This window comes from Zophobas morio, unplaced genomic scaffold, assembly GCF_036711695.1.
Source record: "Zophobas morio isolate AGI-343-1 ecotype UQ-CSIRO unplaced genomic scaffold, CSIRO_AGI_Zmor_V1 ptg000040l, whole genome shotgun sequence".
Lineage (NCBI taxonomy): Eukaryota > Metazoa > Arthropoda > Insecta > Coleoptera > Tenebrionidae > Zophobas > Zophobas morio.
Genome location: NW_026972145.1, coordinates 1,649,104 through 1,666,494, shown reverse-complemented (window position 1 = coordinate 1,666,494; position 17,391 = coordinate 1,649,104). Strand labels below are relative to the sequence as shown.

The 17,391-nt window shown below is 29.4% G+C and overlaps 1 protein-coding gene across 1 annotated transcript in view; it reads right to left on the bottom strand.

The window, feature by feature from the left end:
• Positions 1-17,391, bottom strand: part of LOC135140372 (eukaryotic translation initiation factor 4E transporter) — a 55,174-nt gene that overhangs the window by 12,038 nt on the left and 25,745 nt on the right. Inside the window, exons 5-8 of the mRNA XM_064070866.1 lie at positions 15,817-16,129; positions 15,298-15,762; positions 7,544-7,765; positions 6,848-7,129 (exon numbers count right to left, since the gene is read on the bottom strand). Coding sequence (XP_063926936.1) covers positions 6,848-7,129; positions 7,544-7,765; positions 15,298-15,762; positions 15,817-16,129 — 1,282 coding nt within the window. The remainder of the gene's footprint in view (positions 1-6,847; positions 7,130-7,543; positions 7,766-15,297; positions 15,763-15,816; positions 16,130-17,391) is intronic.

Here is a 17,391-nt window from a genome sequence, read left to right as displayed (position 1 = left end):
GACTAAACCTTATTTCTCCGGTACCTGAGATAGATCTTATTGGTATCAAAGTTCAAGGTAATAGTACTTTCACTTTCGTTGTGATATACATTCCGCCAGCATTACATGTTGATGCATACACTCAAATCTTTGAGTATATTGAAAGTGCCATTGATTTTTCAAATCCGGTTGTTATTGTAGGCGATTTTAATATACCTGAGTTAGTAGATTGTGCATCTGGCCGGAACTCGTCACACATCTTCAATATTTATTCTCACTTCATTTCCATGAATAATTTGAAACAACATAATTCAGTTTTAAACTCCAACAACAGAATCTTGGACATAGTTTTGACAACTGATGAAGTCTCAGCTGAAGTAACAAATAGCAATTTTCCATTAGTTCGTGAAGATGCTCACCACCCTTGCTTGGACATCAATATATTTATCAAAGACCAATCAAGTAATCCATTTCCAAGAACATCGAACACAGCAAAATTTAATTTTCGTAAAGCAGATTTAGTAAGATTGTATAATGCCTTTATTGAAACTGACTGGTCAGAAGTTTTAGACACAGTGGATGTTGAGACAGCATGTTCTACTTTTTATGATATCAATCTTAAATTATTAAATGTTTATGTTCCGAAGTGTTCGTCATCAGCGAAGACATATTACCCTCCCTGGTTCACAAAAACGATTATATCCAGCATTAAAGAAAAACACAGGCTATGGAATCTCTATAGGAAAAGTAAATTGTTAACTTACTTGGATAGAATAAGAATTCTAAAATGCGACATACGACGTAATATTCGGCAAGCTTATAAAGTCTTCATCAGTGAGGCTGAAAATTCACTTCATAATGACCCAAAGAAGTTTTGGTCATTCGTAAATAAAAGGAGGAAAACTACTTGTGTTCCCAGTTGCATGACAGCTGGTGATGGTGTTATAATATCTAATCCGCAAGACATAGTGAACGCATTTGCATCACAATTCGCAAGTGTTTACACCAATGACAACCATAAACCCTGTGTTGCATCAAGTTGTAATAAAATTAACTGTGAATACTGCGGAAGCTGCCGATGCTCTTTAGTAAGTGATAATCCTATTTGTGATAATTCCATCTGTGATAATTCTGTCTGTGATAACAATCTCATATTCAACCTGCCTGTGATTAATGACTGTGATATTTTAAAAGCTGCGAAAAAAATTAAACCAAATTTCGTTTGTGGTCCGGATGATATACCGGCATTTTTAGTGATTGATTGTCTTCAGTATTTGTTAAAACCTTTATGTCATATATACAACTTAATTTTAAAGTCGTCTATTTATCCACAAATGTGGAAAGTCTCTCGTGTATTTCCTGTGTTTAAAGCTGGTGACAAAGCTAACATTGTAAATTACAGACCGATAGCACTTATATCAAACTATGCTAAATTATTTGAATGTATTATGTCAGACTTCCTGTATACCCACTGTATTTCAACAATTGCCTTAGAACAGCATGGATTTATAAAAGGAAGATCCACTCTCACCAATTTATGTGAATTCACCGAATACGTATCCTTGGCTTTAGATAATCGCTTTCAAGTTGATGCCATATACACTGATTTATCCAAAGCTTTTGATAGAGTAGATCATTGCATATTGTTAAAAAAACTTGATACATTAGGAATATGTCATCAGCTAGTAATGATTTTTAGAAATCTCCTGTTTGGTAGGGAACAATTTGTTGAAATTCATGGAGTCCAGTCAACATTATTTCCTGTTAACAGCGGAGTTACTCAAGGCTCAAACCTAGGCCCGCTGTTATTTACTGTTTTCTTCAATGATGTCCTAAATGTTATTAGTTGTAGAGCGTTTATATATGCCGATGATTTAAAAATAGCTAAAGTAATAAAAACGAACAGAGATTGTTTAGTTTTACAAGATAATGTAGATAAATTAGCGCTGTGGTGTGAACAGAATAAGTTAAGCCTTAATAAAAAAAAATGTAGAAAAATTACATTCTCCAGGAAAGACACTAATTTTAATTTTTATTACAATATTAATGGAACTTTGCTAGAAAACTGTAATCAAATACGCGATTTAGGCATAATTGTAGACTCTGCATTGTCATTTGTTCCTCATATCATTGATATAACAAATTCAGCTATCAAGACACTTGGCTTCATCTGTAGAAATACTAAAGAATTTAATAATATTTTATGTATTAAACAGCTTTATTATAGTCTAGTTAGGTCAAAGTTAGAATACTGTTCTATAATTTGGAGACCTCATCACCAAATTTATATTAATATTATAGAAAACGTTAACAGGAAATTTGCTAAGTATCTGTATTTTAAAATGTTCAACTGTTATCCTGTTAGTCATTGTAACCAGAGAGCTCTTCTTAATATAGTGAATGAAAATTTTCTCGAGTATAGACGAAATATTGCTTGTTTTGTATTTTTGCAGAAATTGGTGCGTGGTGATATATTCTGTCCAGCGTTACTAAATAATATTAACTTTTGTGTTCCTCGTTTATTGTGCAGAAATCCATCCACTTTTTACTATCAAATTCCAAATTCTTATCATCACTTTAATAGCCCCTTAATTACATGTTTTAGACTTTATAATAACTGTACTTTAGACGATAGCATTGATATTTTTCACGCTAATTTTAATAAAGCATCTTTCAAAAAAAAGTTATTAGCACGATATGCACAATAATATATGTACATAATATTTGTTCTGATGTTAGATTTAAATTTTTTTTTTTTAGATTTTTTTTTTAAATTGTAAGTTTAGTTTAAGCTGAATTTAATGTCTTTTTGTGTATACATGTCCACCATAGACTAACGTCTGTTGGAATGAATAAACGTATTATTATTATTATTATTATTATTATTATTAAAAATAAATCTAAAAATTGAAAAATCAAAAAACTGAAAAAAGTAATACAAGAAACAATTGAGATATCGAAAAATTCAAAAATTTAGAAATCGAAAAACTGAAAAATCTAAAATTTAAAAATTCGAAAAATTGAAAATTTGAGTAATAATCGAGTAACCCAGAAATTGAAAAATCAAAAGTTGTAAAAACTGAGAAATTATAATATTCGAAAAATTGAAAAGTCGTGAAATCAAGAAATGGCTAAATAAAAAAAATCGAGAAATTGAGAAATAGAAGAATTGAAAATTTAGAAACATTAAAAACTCAAACATTTAAGAAACAAAAAATCCAAGAGTCAAAATATTTTTAAATCGAAACATACAAAAATTGAAAAACTGGAAAATTAAAAAATCTAAATTTTACTAATCAAAGAATTGAAAAATTGAAAATTCGAAAAATCAAAAAGCCATTAAATGGGGAAAACGAATATTCAAGATTTAAAAAAATTACAAAAATTGAAAAATCATAAAATTGAAGAATCGAAAAACTGAAAAATCGAGAAATGGAAACATTCCAAACTGAAATGACGGAAAATTGGGAAATCAAAAAACTGAAAAATCTAAAAATTAAAAATTTGAAAAATTGAAAATTCGAATAATCGAGAAACCGAAAAATTGAAAAATTAAGTTGTAAAAACTGAAAAATTAAAATATCAAAAAATTGAAAAATCGAAACATCAAAAAAAATTGGAAAATCTAAAATTAAAAATCGATATATCGGAAAATCGAAAAACTGAAGAATCGAAACTAAAAATGAAAAAATCGAGAAAGCGAAAAATTTAAATTAAAAAAAAAGAAGAATCAAAATATGTACCGAAAAATCGAAGAACTGAAATTTTGAAAATTAGGGAAATCTAAAAATTGGAAAGTCAAAAAATTTTAAGAATCGAATAACCAATTTGGCAAGAAATCAAAATATCAAAAAAATCGTAAAATCTAAAAATTCAAAAATCTAAAAATTTAAAAAACTAAAAACGAAAAAATCGAGAAAGCGAAAAATTTAAATTAAAAAAAAGAAGAAGAATCAAAGTATGTACCGAAAAATCGAAGAACTGAAATTTTGAAAAATCGAGAAATCTAAAAATTGAAGTCAAAAAATTCACAAAATCGAAAAATGGTAAACTTTAAAAATCTAAAAACTGAAAAATTTAAAATTTTAAAACCCGAAAAACTGAAAAATGTAATTAAAGAAAAAATTGAGAAATCGAAAAATTCAAAAATTTGAAGTTTAGAAATCAAAATATTGAAGTGGAAAAACGAAAAGCAGACAAATCGAGAAAACTAAAATCCAAAATTAAAAACTTGGAAGATTGAAAAATCAAAAAACTGATAAATCGAAAAGCTGAAAAATCCAAACATCGCAATATTCAAAAACTGAAACATCGAGAGATGGAAACAAAAGATTGAGAAATCGGGAAATGGAAAAGTCGAGGAGTGGAAAAATCGAAAAATTGAGAAATCGACCTAGGCCAAAAAAAAACGAAAGCGAAAAAGAAAAATTGAAAAATCGAAAAATTTAAAAACCCAAACATCTAAAACCGAGAATTCGAAACATCAAAAAACTGAAAAATCTAAAATTTAAAAAACAAAAAATCTAAGAATCAAAAAATTTTAATATCGTGAAGCTCTGCAACGTCGGAAAATTCAGAAATCGGAACATACAAAAATTGAAAAACTGAAAAATTCAAAAATCTGAATTTTACAAATCAAAAAAATTGAAAAATTGGAAATTCGAAAAATCTAAAAGCCATTAAATAGGGAAAACGAATATTCAAGATTTAAAGAAATTACAAAAATTGTAAAATCGAAAGCCGAAAAGTGGAAAAAAACAGAAATGGAAAAATCGGAACAGAGAAATACTCAAAAACTCAAAGCGAGAAACAGAAAAATTGAAAAATTAAAAAATTTAAAAACCGAAAAATCTAAAACGGAGAATTCTAAAAGTAACTATCGAGAATTCCAACCAGCAAAACTCAAAAATCTAAAATTTAAAAATTCGAAAAATTGAAAAATCGAGAAATCGAAAAATAAAAAGTTGTAAAAATTGAATAATTAAAATACCTAAAAATTGAAAAACGAGAAATAGGAAAATCGAAAAAAAAACATGAAATCAAGAGATCGAAACGTCGTAATATCGAAAAATCGAAAAGCCGAAAAATTGAAAAATCGGGAGTCGAAAAGCCGAAAAATCGGAAAATGAAAAAATTAAAAATTTGAAAATTTGAGAAATCGAAAAAAGACCGAACAGTCGAGATATTGAGATGCCGAGAAAATGGAGAAATCGGAGAATAGAAAAATCGAAAGAAAATGGAGAAATTGCAAAATCTAAATCGAGAGACCGAAAAGTCGAAAAATTGAGAAATCGAAACTTCAAAAATTGAAAAATTCAAAAATCTGAAATTTAAAAATCGAATAAATTCAACTATGTAAAAACTAAAAAATTCAGAGATTGAAAACTTCCCAAAATGGAAATTTCAAAAAATTGGGACATCGAAAACTTGAAAAATAGAGAAAACGAACACTCAGAAAATTGAAAAATTCGAAAAATTGAAAACTTAAAATACCGAAAAATTGAAAAATCGATAAATAAAAAACTTCAACAAATTGAAAATTTCAAAAATCTGAAACTTAAAATTGAAAAACTGAAGTGGAAAAAACGAAAATATGAGGAATCGAGAAAACGAAAATCCAAAATTAAAAAACTCGGAATATTGAAGAATACAAAGACTGAAAAATCGAGAAATTGAACATTTTCAAAACGGAAATGAGGAAAAATTGGGAAATCGAAAAGTTGGACAATCGAAAAACCGAGAACTCAGAAATTCAAAAAAACGAGAAATCGAACAATCGCAACATTGAAATGTTCAAAAACTAAAACATCGACAAGCCGAAACAGCAAAAGATCGGGAAATCGGAAAATTGAGAAATCCGGAAATAAAAACACAGAAGTCGGGAAGTCGAGAAATCAAGACATCGAAAAATTGAGAAATCGAGAAATCGAAAGGTTGAAAAATCGGGAAATTAAAAAATCGTAATGTCGGAAAATAAAAAACCTTGAGTATCTAAAAATTGAAAAATGGATAAACTGGGAATTCGAAAAACCAAAAAAAATTTAAAAATTTAAAATATCGAAAAAACGAAAAATATTGAAATCCTCAAAAACTGAAACATCGAAAAATCGAAACAAAAAAAAATGGAGAAATTGGGAGATGGAAATGTCGAGCAATAGAAAAGTCGAAAAAACCAGAAATGGAAAAATCGGAACATAGAAATACTCAAAAAACTGAAACACTGAGAAATCGAAACAACAAAAGAAATAGAAATCGAGAAAAAAAAATAAAGATCCAAAATTTAAAACTCGAAGATTCTAAAAATGGAAAAATCGGAGAACTGAAAAATCGAGAAAACGAAAAATCTAAAATTTAAAAAATTAAAATATTGTCAAGTTAAAAAAATCGGGTAATTGAAGCATCAAAAAATTGAACAACTGAAAAATCAGAAAATCGGGAAGGTCTAAAAATCGAAATATCAAAAACTGGAAAATCGAAAAATTGAAGAATTGGAAAACTGGAACATTAAAACATTGGAAAGTCAAGACATTTTAAAATTTTGAAAAATTAACTAAATTATAAAAAAATCAAAGTTAAGTTGCTAAATGTTACACAATTTCGTTTTTTTTTTCAAAATTTTGATCATTAAGGTAAAAAATCGACACAGATTCATATCTTATATTATATACATATAAAACTTGACCACGATCTGTCCAATAGTTTCGGAGATTATCTGTCTAATAAAAATCCGGACAGACGACAGACAGACAGACGACGGAAACGGGAGACCTATCTTTTCATAGTCCACGGGTTATGAAACGTCGAAAAAACAAAAAAGTAACCAATCGTCCAACAAACTCGACTACAATAAGCAAAATAACCCACGAACCTTCATCTTTCTCTGCCGTCATTTTTCGTAATACTGAGGTCGGCGTGAATGCCAGTGGCGTCGGGGACGAGACGCTCTTCGCCTGGGTCGTGCTGTTGTTATTGTTGTTGCTGCTCGTGTTATTATTGTTGTTATTCGGGCTCTGCCCCCTCTGCTGCATCTCCTGCTTCTTCCTATAGTTCTCCTGTTGCTCCTCCAGCTTCTTCTTAATCAGCGCCCTCTGCAGTATATTCTGCGTGTGCACTTGCAGCTCCCTCGGCGACGGAATACGCTGATGCAGCGCTAGAAAATCAACACACTGTAAACCCGCCCGAACACGCGTCTCCCTCGTATGATAGTATGGTATTCAGTGTGCTCGTGAATGATGGGTCAACGAAATCAACTCACCGGGTACAGTGAGGGTGTTTGGACTTGTGGCCATTATTGGAGACACACAGTATGCTGCATGTAACAATAACAGGGTATATTGTAGTGATTAGCCGAAATGCGTGACCATTACAAGACCGCGACCCAGTGTATCAGTTGAGAAAGCGAGAGGGCGGAGTTCCGCGCGTGTGCGACCGGTGTGATAATGGAAGTTTTCGTCACCGACGCGGAACTCCGCCGCAGTATACACAAGCCAGACCTAACTACGAAGCGACAAACAGAGACCAAGCAGGATCGATCGTGGCGCCATCTCGTGCTAAGCGGACTCACCGTTCGGCGGCAGGGGCGAGACGCGCAATTGCTGTTGTTGCTGCTGCTGCTGGAACATGGGGTGGGGTGCGACGGGGCTCAGCACCCGAGGGCTCGGACCCACGCCCCCACCACCTTGCAATTTCAATATGGTGACCAGCATCTCGCGGTGGCGGGGCTGCAGGGCCGGATTGGCCAATTGCTGGTACAAGTGTTGCGGCGTGATATCGCCAATTTTCAGACCTTTTACGGACACCCAGCGTCAAAAACATCGTACGGTGGAAGGAAAAATTGTCGCCGACTAGTTTACCGGCGGCGTTGGTTATATACATGTGGACAAGAGATGGCGCAGCAATGTTTCGCATAGACTAGCCGCACACCAACAAATCTGTTTTATAAAAAATAGTATATTTTAATAATTCAAAATCAAATTTTAACACGATTAAAAGCGAAATGTCAAAAAATTATGAGAATTTGTGTAAGATTCAAGTATCAACTTCTTCAAAAATCGGTAGCATTTTGGATAATTGACAACACTCCGATCTCTCAAGAATTTTCCATGCAGTCGAAAAATTGAGAAATCGGGAAATCCAGAAATCGAAAAGCCGAAAAATTGAAAAGTCAAAAAATTTAAAAATTCCAAATATTTAAAAAAGTGAAAAAAGGAAAAATCGAAAAATTTAAAAATGCGGAAACCGAAACTTAATAAAATTGAAAAATTCACAATCATTTGGAAAACAAATCAAACAAAATAAAAAATCGGAAAATTCAGAGAAAAATTGAAAAAACAAAATCTCGAAAATACGATAAATCTAATAAATAAAGTCAAAAAATTTAAAAATCGAATCACCAAGATGACACGAAATCAAAATATCAAAAAAAAATCGTAAAATCGAAAAATGGTTAAATTTAAAAAATCAAATATTTAAAAATTTTAAAAATTAAAAAAGCTAAAAAAGAAAATTGAGAAATCTACAATTTAAAAAAAAATTGAAAAATCAAAATATCAAAAAAATGATTCGAAATTTTGAAAATTGAGCAATCGAAAGATCCAAAAATCGAAATATTAAAATACGTAAAAATTGAAAAATTCAGAGATTGAAAACTTCCGAAAATTGAAATAATGCAAAATTGAAAATCCAAAACTTGAAAATTCGGAAATCTTAAATTAAAAATTACATATCAAAGAAATCGTAAAATCATAAAATCGAACAAAATTTAAAAAATTAAAAACGTAATAAAAAAAAAATTGAGAAATCGAAAAATCTACAATTTAAAAAAAATTGAAAAACCAAAATATCAAAAAAATTAATCGAAATTTTGAAAAATCGAGAAATCGAAACTTAATGAAATTGACAAATTCAAAATCAACTGAAAAATAAAAAATTGAGACATTGAAAACTTCCCAAAATTTAAATTTTGAAAAATTGGGAAATCTAAAACTTGAAAATTCGGGAAATCTAAAAATTGAAAAGTCAAAAAATTTTAAGAAACGCATATCAAGATGGCAAGAAATCAAAATATCAAAAAAATCCTAAAATAAAAAAATTAAAAAATCCAAAAATTGTTGAATTTTAAAAATCTAAAAATTGACAAAAATCCAAAATTTTAAAAATATAAAAATTAAAATATATACGTAAAAATTGAAAAATTCAGAAGAAAAAGATGAAAAATCGATAAATTCATGCATTGAAGTAAACAAAAATTAAAATTCCAATAACCACGATATCAAGAAATCAAAAAATTAAAAAAAAAATCGAAAAATTGAAAAATCCTAAAATGGTTCAATTTAAAAATATACAAATTAAAAAATCAAAAATTTAAAAATTAGAAAAATTGAAAAAGTAATATAGGAAAAAATCGAGAAATCGAAAATTATACAATTTAAAAAAAAAATAAAAATCAAAATATCGAAAACTGTAAAAATTGAAATTTTAAAAAATCGAGAAATCGAAATTCAATAAAATTAAGAAATTCAAAATCGATCAATCACAAATTTGAAAATTGAAAAATTCAGAGATTAAAAACTTGAAAATTCGAAAGATCTAAAAATTGAAGTAAAAAAATTTTGAAGACTACAAGAAATAATGTCAAAAATCGTAAAATCGAAAAATGGTTAATTTTAAAAATATCAAAATTGAAAAATAAAAAATTTTAAAATTCGAAAAACTGAAAAAGGTAAAAGTAATCGAAAACTCTACAATTAAAAAAAAAAACATGAAAAAACGAAAAATCGAAACTTAAAAAAATTGAAAAATTCAAAAATTTGAAGTTTAGAAATCGAAAAATTGAAGTGAAAAAAAACGAAAAGCCGACAAATTGAGAAAACGAAAATCGAGAAATTGAAAAATCAAAAGTTGTAAAAACTGAAAAATTGGAAAATTTAAAATTAAAAATCGATATATCGAAAAATCGAAAAACTGAGGAATCAAAATGTTGCAAAATCCTAAAACTGAAATATGGAAAAATTAAAAAACGGAAGAAAAATTTACGAATCGAAAAATTGAAAATCCCAAAACTTGGAAAAATTCAAAATTCGAAAAATTAAAAAATCGAGAACTAGAAAAATTGAAAAATCGAAACATGAAAATTCAGGAAATTTGAAAATTTAGAAACGTCAAAAACTTAAAAAATTAAAAATCGAAAAATGGAAAAATTGAGAAATCATGAAATCAAGAAAGTACGAAACGTCGTAACATCGAAAAATCGGGAAATCCAGAAATCGAAAAGACGAAAAAGTGAAAAGTCAAAAAATTAAAAAATTCGAAATATTTAAAAAAGTAAGAAAGGGAAAAATCGAAAAATTTAAAAATGCTGAAACCGAAACTTAATAAAATTGAAAAATTCAGAGAATGAAAAATACAGAAATTGACAAATTACAAAAATCAAAAAATTAAAATCGAAAAATTGAATAATCGACAACTTGAAAAATCGAGAAATCGAAGCCAAAAAACTAAAAAATTCGAAAAATGGATAAATGAAAATATTGAAAAATTGGGAAACCGAAAAATTAAAATATGTAAAAACTGAAAAATTCGGGGACTGAAAATTTCCCAAAATTGAAATTTCGAAAAATTCCAAAAATTTAAAAATTTAAAAATATAAAATCTAAAATTTAAAAATTGAAAAATTAAAATATGTAAAAACTGAAAAATTCAGAGTACTTATGAAAACTTCCCAAAATTGAAATTACGAAAAATTGAACCATGGAAAACTTGAAAAAACTAAAATATTGAAAAATTTATTAATCGACAACTTGAAAAATTGAGAAATCGAAAAGTCAGAAAACTGAAAAACCAGAAAATAAAATAACCGAAAATTCGAAAAATCTAATAATTAAAGTAAAAAAATTTAAAAATCGAGTCACCAAGATGACACGAAATCAAAATATCAAAAAAAAATCGTAAAATCGAAAAATGGTTAAATTTAAAAAATCAAATATTTAAAAATTTTAAAAATTAAAAAAGTAATAAAAGAAAAATTTGAGAAATCGAAAAATCTACAATTTAAAAAAAAATTGAAAAATCAAAATATCAAAAAAATGATTCGAAATTTTGAAAAATTCATCAATCGAAAGATCCAAAAATCGAAATATTAAAATACGTAAAAATTAAAAAATCCAAAAATTGTTGAATTTTAAAAATCTAAAAATTGACAAAAATCCAAAATTTTAAAAATCCAAAAATTAAAATATATACGTAAAAATTGAAAAATTCAGAAGAAAAAGATGAAAAATCGATAAATCGAAGAATTGAAGTAAAAAAAATTAAAATTCCAATAACCACGATATCAAGAAATCAAAAGATTAAAAAAAAATCGACAAATTGAAAAATCCTAAAATGGTTCAGTTTAAAAAATATACAAATTAAAAAAATCAAAAATTTAAAAATTCGAAAAATTGAAAAAGTAATATAGGAAAAAAACCAGAAATCGAAAATCACACAATTTAAAAAAAATTTAAAAATCAAAATATCGAAAACTGTAAGAATTGAAATTTTGAAAAATCCAGAAATCGAAATTCAATAAAATTAACAAATTCAAAATCGATCAATCACAAATTTGAAAATTTTAAATATGTAAAAATTGAAAAATTCAGAGATTAAAAACTTGAAAATTCGAAAGATCTAAAAATTGATTGTTAATTTTAAAAATATCAAAATTAAAAAATCAAAAATTTTAAAATTCGAAAAACTGAAAAAGGTAAAAGTAATCTAAAAATCTACAATTAAAAAAAAACATGAAAAAACGAAAAATTGAAACTTAAAAAAATTGAAAAATTGGAAAAATTAAAAATTAAAAATCGATATTATCGAAAAATCGAAAAACTGAGGAATTAAAATGTTGCAAAATCCTAAAACTGAAATATGGAAAAATTAAAAAACGGAAGAAAAATTTACGAATCGAAAAATTGAAAGATCCCAAAACCTGGAAAAATTCAAAATTCGGAAAATTAAAAAATCGAGAACAGAAAAATTAAAAAATCGAAACATGAAAATTCGGGAAATCAAGAAATGGGTACATAAAAAAAAAATCAAGAAAATGAGAAATTGGAAAATTGAAAATTTAGAAACGTCAAAAACTTAAAAAATTTAAAATCGAAAAATGGAAAAATGAAAATATTGAAAAATTGGGAAATCGAAAAATTAAAATATCTAAAAACTGAAAAATTCGGGGAAAAATAGAGCAACCTAAAGGAAAATAGAAAAATCGACACATTGAGATAACGAAAAATGGAGAAACCGGGGAATAGAAACATCTAAATCGAGAGACCGAAAAGTCGGAAAATCCAGAAATGGATAAATCTAGTATTTATAAAAATTGAAAAATCGAAATACGGAAAAATTGAAAAATCGATAAATCGAAACTTAATTGAAAAATTAAAATACGTGAATATTGGAAAATTCAGAGATTGAAAACCTCCCAAAATTGAAATTTTGAAAAATTGAAAAACTTAAAAATCGGAAAGTCAAAAATTTTATCGTTTTAGAATTGGAAAATTCAAAATCACTTAAAAAACCAAACAAACAAAACATCAATTTTTCGATTTTTCTGTTTCTCGCTTCAAGATTTCCATTTCCCGATTTCTCGATTTTTTAATTTTTGTATTCTTCAGTTTTCCGAGTTTTTGATTTTGGATTTTCGTTTTTTCGATTCATCATATTTTCGTTTTTTCCACTTCAATTTGTCATTTTTAAAATTTCAGATTTTTTAATTTTTCAATTTTCTTAAATTTCGATTTCTCGATTTCACAATTTTTCGAAAGTTCAATTTTGGAAAGTTTTCAATCTTTGAATTTTTCTAATTTTGGATTTTTTAATTTTTCAATTTTTAAATTTCAGATTTTTGGAATTTTTCAATTTTTTGACTTTCCGATTTTTAAATTTCTCGACTTTTCAAGTTTTAGATTTCAAAAGTTGAAAAATAATGAAATCTGGGGAGATCGAAACGTCGTAATATCGAAAAATCGGAAAATCAAAAAGCCGAAAAATCGGAAAATAAAAAAAAAATTAAATTCGAAAAATACGGAATTCGAAAAAAGACCGAAAGAAAAGTCGAGATATTGAGATACCGAAAAAATCAGGAAATAGAAAAATCGAAATTAACTCGAGAAACTGAAAAATCTAAACGAGAGAAAAATATAAACCGGGAAATCGAGAGATCGAAAAACTGAGAAATCGGAAAACCTGAAAGTCGAAACATTGAAAAATCGGGAAACCGAAATGTCGAAAAATTGAGTAATCGAGAAATTGAAAAATCAGAATGAAAAATTCGAAAAATGGAAAAATTAAATTATCGAAAAATTGAAAAATCGAATAAATTAAATATGTAAAAACTGAAAAATTCAGAGCTTGAAAACTTCCCAAAATTGAAATTTCGAAAAATTGAGACATCGAAAACTTGAAAAATAGATAAACCGAAAAATCAGAAAATTGAAAATTCCAGAAACCTGAAATTTAAAATGGAAAATTGAAGTAGAAAAAACGAAAATATGAGGAATCGAGAAAACGGAAATTCAAAATTAAAAAACTCGGAAAACTGAAGAATACAAAAACTGAAAAATCGAGAAATTGAAAATTTTCAAAAATAAAATGACGAAACATCGACAAATTGGAAAATCGAAAAATCTAAAGTTCTAAAAAAATTGAAAAATCAAAATATCCAAAAATTGAAGAATCGAAAAATCGAGAAATTGAAAATTTTCAAAAATGAAATAATGAAAAAATATTGGGAAATCGAAAAATCGAAAAACCGAGAAATCTATAACAAAAGATCGAGAAATCGGGAAATGGAAAAGCAGAGGAGTAGAAAAATTGAACAGTAAAAAATTGAAAAATCTAGAGATTGAAACTTAATAAAATTGAAAAATTGGAAAATTCTAAATCAATTGAAAAATCGATCAGTCGAAATATCAAAAAATCCAAAAATTAAAAAATTCCGAGATCGAAACTTTCTCAAAAACGAAATTTTGAAATATCGGGAAATCTAAAAATTAAAGTCAAAAAATTTAAAAAGATGCCAAGAAATCAAAACTACAAAAAAGTGGTAAAAACGAAAAACTGAAATATCGAAAAAGGTTAAATTTAAAAAATCCAATAAATTAAAATATCAAAAATTTAAAAATTCGAAAAATTGAAAAATCAAAATATCCAAAAACTGAAGAATTGAAAAATAGAAATATCGAAAAAATTAAAAATTCAAAAATTGAAGAACTGAAGTGAAAAAAACGATAAGCCGAGAAAACGAAAATCCAAAATTAAAAAACTCGGAATATCGAAAAATCGGGAAATCGAGAACTTGGAAAGCCGAAAAATTGAAAAATCGGAAAATCAAAAAATCGAAAATTCCAGGAACAGAGAAATCGAAAAAAGCCGAAAAGTCCAGATACTGAGACGCCGAAAAATGAAGAAATCGGGGCACAGAAAAATCGAAAGAAAATCGAGAAAGTGAAAATTCTAAATCGAGAAACCGAAAAGTCGAAAAAACTAGAAACCGGGAAATCGAGAGACCGAAAAAGTGAGAAATCGGGAAACCGAAATGAAAAAATGAGACACCGAAAAGTCAGAAAATTGAAAAATTCGCAAAGTCGAAAAATCAAAAGAACTTGTATAATTATCTAAAAACTAAAAAATAGAGAAACCGGAAATTCAGAAAATCAAGAAATGGGAAAATGGAAAAGGCGAAAAATAAAAAAATTGAGACATCGGAAAGTGTGGAAATCGAAACACTGGAAAGCCGAAATATCAACAAATCCAAAAACTGGAAAATCGGGAAATCGAAAAGCTTAGAAATTGAAAAATCGAAAATTCGTTCAATTGAAAAACCGAAATTTCGAGATATAAAGCAACTAAAAATTGCCAAATTGCGAAATCTGGAGTTACATTGCTAGAATCAGTATTGTTTAAATTATGAAAATTCAAGAAATGGTTCGATTTACTACGAAATTTTAATATACCGGGTGTTTCTCTTTTCTTAGAGGATATCTCATTTGCCAAAATCCCTCTTATCTTAGCGGATACTAGCCCCGCCCACCCACCCTCTTCTCTTTTCTTAGATTTGCCTTACGTTTTTTTCGTAATCTACATCATAAAGAATTTTTTAATTATTTTTCGTCGCGACTTCTCCTATACAAAATCCTGCGCCATCTCTTATTCGCCGATCATCGAAACCATGGGACCATATATGTATTTAACCATCGCCGGCGGGGGTCGCTCCCATGCTCGCCCCAAACACCCATCGAGCCCAGGAGCAACCCCCTACTCCCCCACCCCGCTCACCTTGCAGTATCGCCTGCGCCTCCGGCCGGCTCAGCAGCTCCCTGCTCTGCTGCAGCCCCATCTCCGGGAGCGGCGACGCCCGCACCTGCATGCCCGCGTTCATCAGCTTCGTCAGCATCTCCACCTGCTGCTTCTGCTGCTGCTGGCTCTGCACCTGCTGGAGTCTCGCCGCGAGGTCGTGCGGCGACGCCCCCGGACTCGCCGGCCCCAGCAGCTGGTTCATGCGCGCGTGCGCCTCGTCCAGCTGCTGCGAGTGCGACAGCATCTCCATCAGGCTCATCGGCTGCGCCTTCATCGGGCCGTTGGCGGCGCTGTGCGTGCTCGACATGTTGGCGAGGAGGCGGTTGAACGCGCTCATGTCCTCCTCGGTCTTCTGGGAGTGCTTGTGCATCTGCGGCGGGTCGCTGCTGCTCTGGCGCATCTTGGCTTCGATCTCGTTTAGATTCAGGATGCGCCCGGCGACCTCTGGAAGGGGGTGAGTGCGTGACTTGGGGTCGGAAGGGCGCGGGGGTGGCTTACGCGGCTTCAGGGCGGCTTCGTTCTGCTTGCCTCGCTGCAGCATCTCCATGATGTTGATGGACTTGGTGTTGGCGGCGGGGACGCCGCCGCCGATGGCGGCGCCGGTGTTGGCGGCCGGGGAGATGGGGGCGAAGTAGGAGCTGGAGTCGCCAGGGATGGAGACGCTCGGCTCGTTTAGGTCTTTGAGGAGGTTCTTGATGATGGACTCGTCTTGGATCGAGGAACGGCGGCTCTCGGTGGTGATGCTTTCGGTGGTGAACCATTTGCTGAAGCGGGATTTGCCGTTGGTGTCGCCGTCGCCGCCCACGCCGTTCTAATTAATTTTATTAATTAATACTTAGTTATACCAAATTATTTTTATTTATACAGAGCGTTCGTAAAAATCATATGCAAAAATAAAATATAGGATGTTTTATAAATATATTTGAAAATCTGAAAATCGATATTTGAAAATTAATATTTTATAAACACTCTGTATACGAAATTTTTTATCTTAATGTATTATCTTAATTAAAATAGGTAAAAATATATATAGGGTGTTCCATTAAAAAAAAAAACTAAGGTGTGTTACGCCTTAAAACAGAGCACTCTATAGCTAAATAAATCACCCTGTAGATTAATCAGTTGGGAATATATAAGCATTGTAAAGTAAGTCATTTCTGCTATAGTTCTTATAATAGAAAAAAATTGTAGACAAAAATTTTCAAAAAAAAAAAAAAAATTTTCCTTCAACCAAATTTAGTTTTGCTAAATTTTCTGAAATAACCGAGAAAAACAGAAATTTGGATTCGAAAAATTTTCAAAAAGAAATGAGCTTTTTTTGGAAATTTGAATATTTTCCCAAAAAAAATCCAAAAAAATATTTTTCCAACAATTAAAAAAATTGAAACATTAAAATATCAGAAAATTGAAGAATCGAAAAATTCTAATCCAATTGAAAAATCATTCTGTCGAAACATCAAAAAATCCAAAAATTAAAATTAATGTGAAAATCGAAAAATTCAGAGTCGAAAATTTCCCAACAATGAATTTTGAAAAATCGAGAAATCTAAAAACTGAAAAGCCAAAAAATTGTAAAAGTCAAATCAGCAAGATATCACGAAATCAAAATATCAAAAAAAATCCAAAAATGGTTAATTTAAAAAATCTAAAAATTGAAATATCAAACATTTATAAACTCGAAAAATTGAAAAAAGTAATTAATGAAAGAAAAAATCGAAAAATCTAAAATTTATAAAAATAAAAAAAAATAGAAAAACAAAATATCCAAAAATTAAACAATCGAGAAATTGAAAATTTTCAGAAATGAAATCACAAAATATTGGGAAATCGAAAAATCGAAACATCGGCAAATTGGAAAATCGCAAACCAGAAAAGTCAAAAAACCGAAAAATCCAAACAAAAGATGCAGAAATCGGGAAATGGAAAAGTAGAGGAGAAAAAATCGAAAAACTGAGAAAAAAAAAATAGAAAAATAGAAAAATTTAAGAAGCCAAAAGTCTAAAACCGCGAATTCGAAAAATAAGTTTTCAAAAAACCGAAAATTTGAAAAATCGAGAAATCTAAAAATGTAAT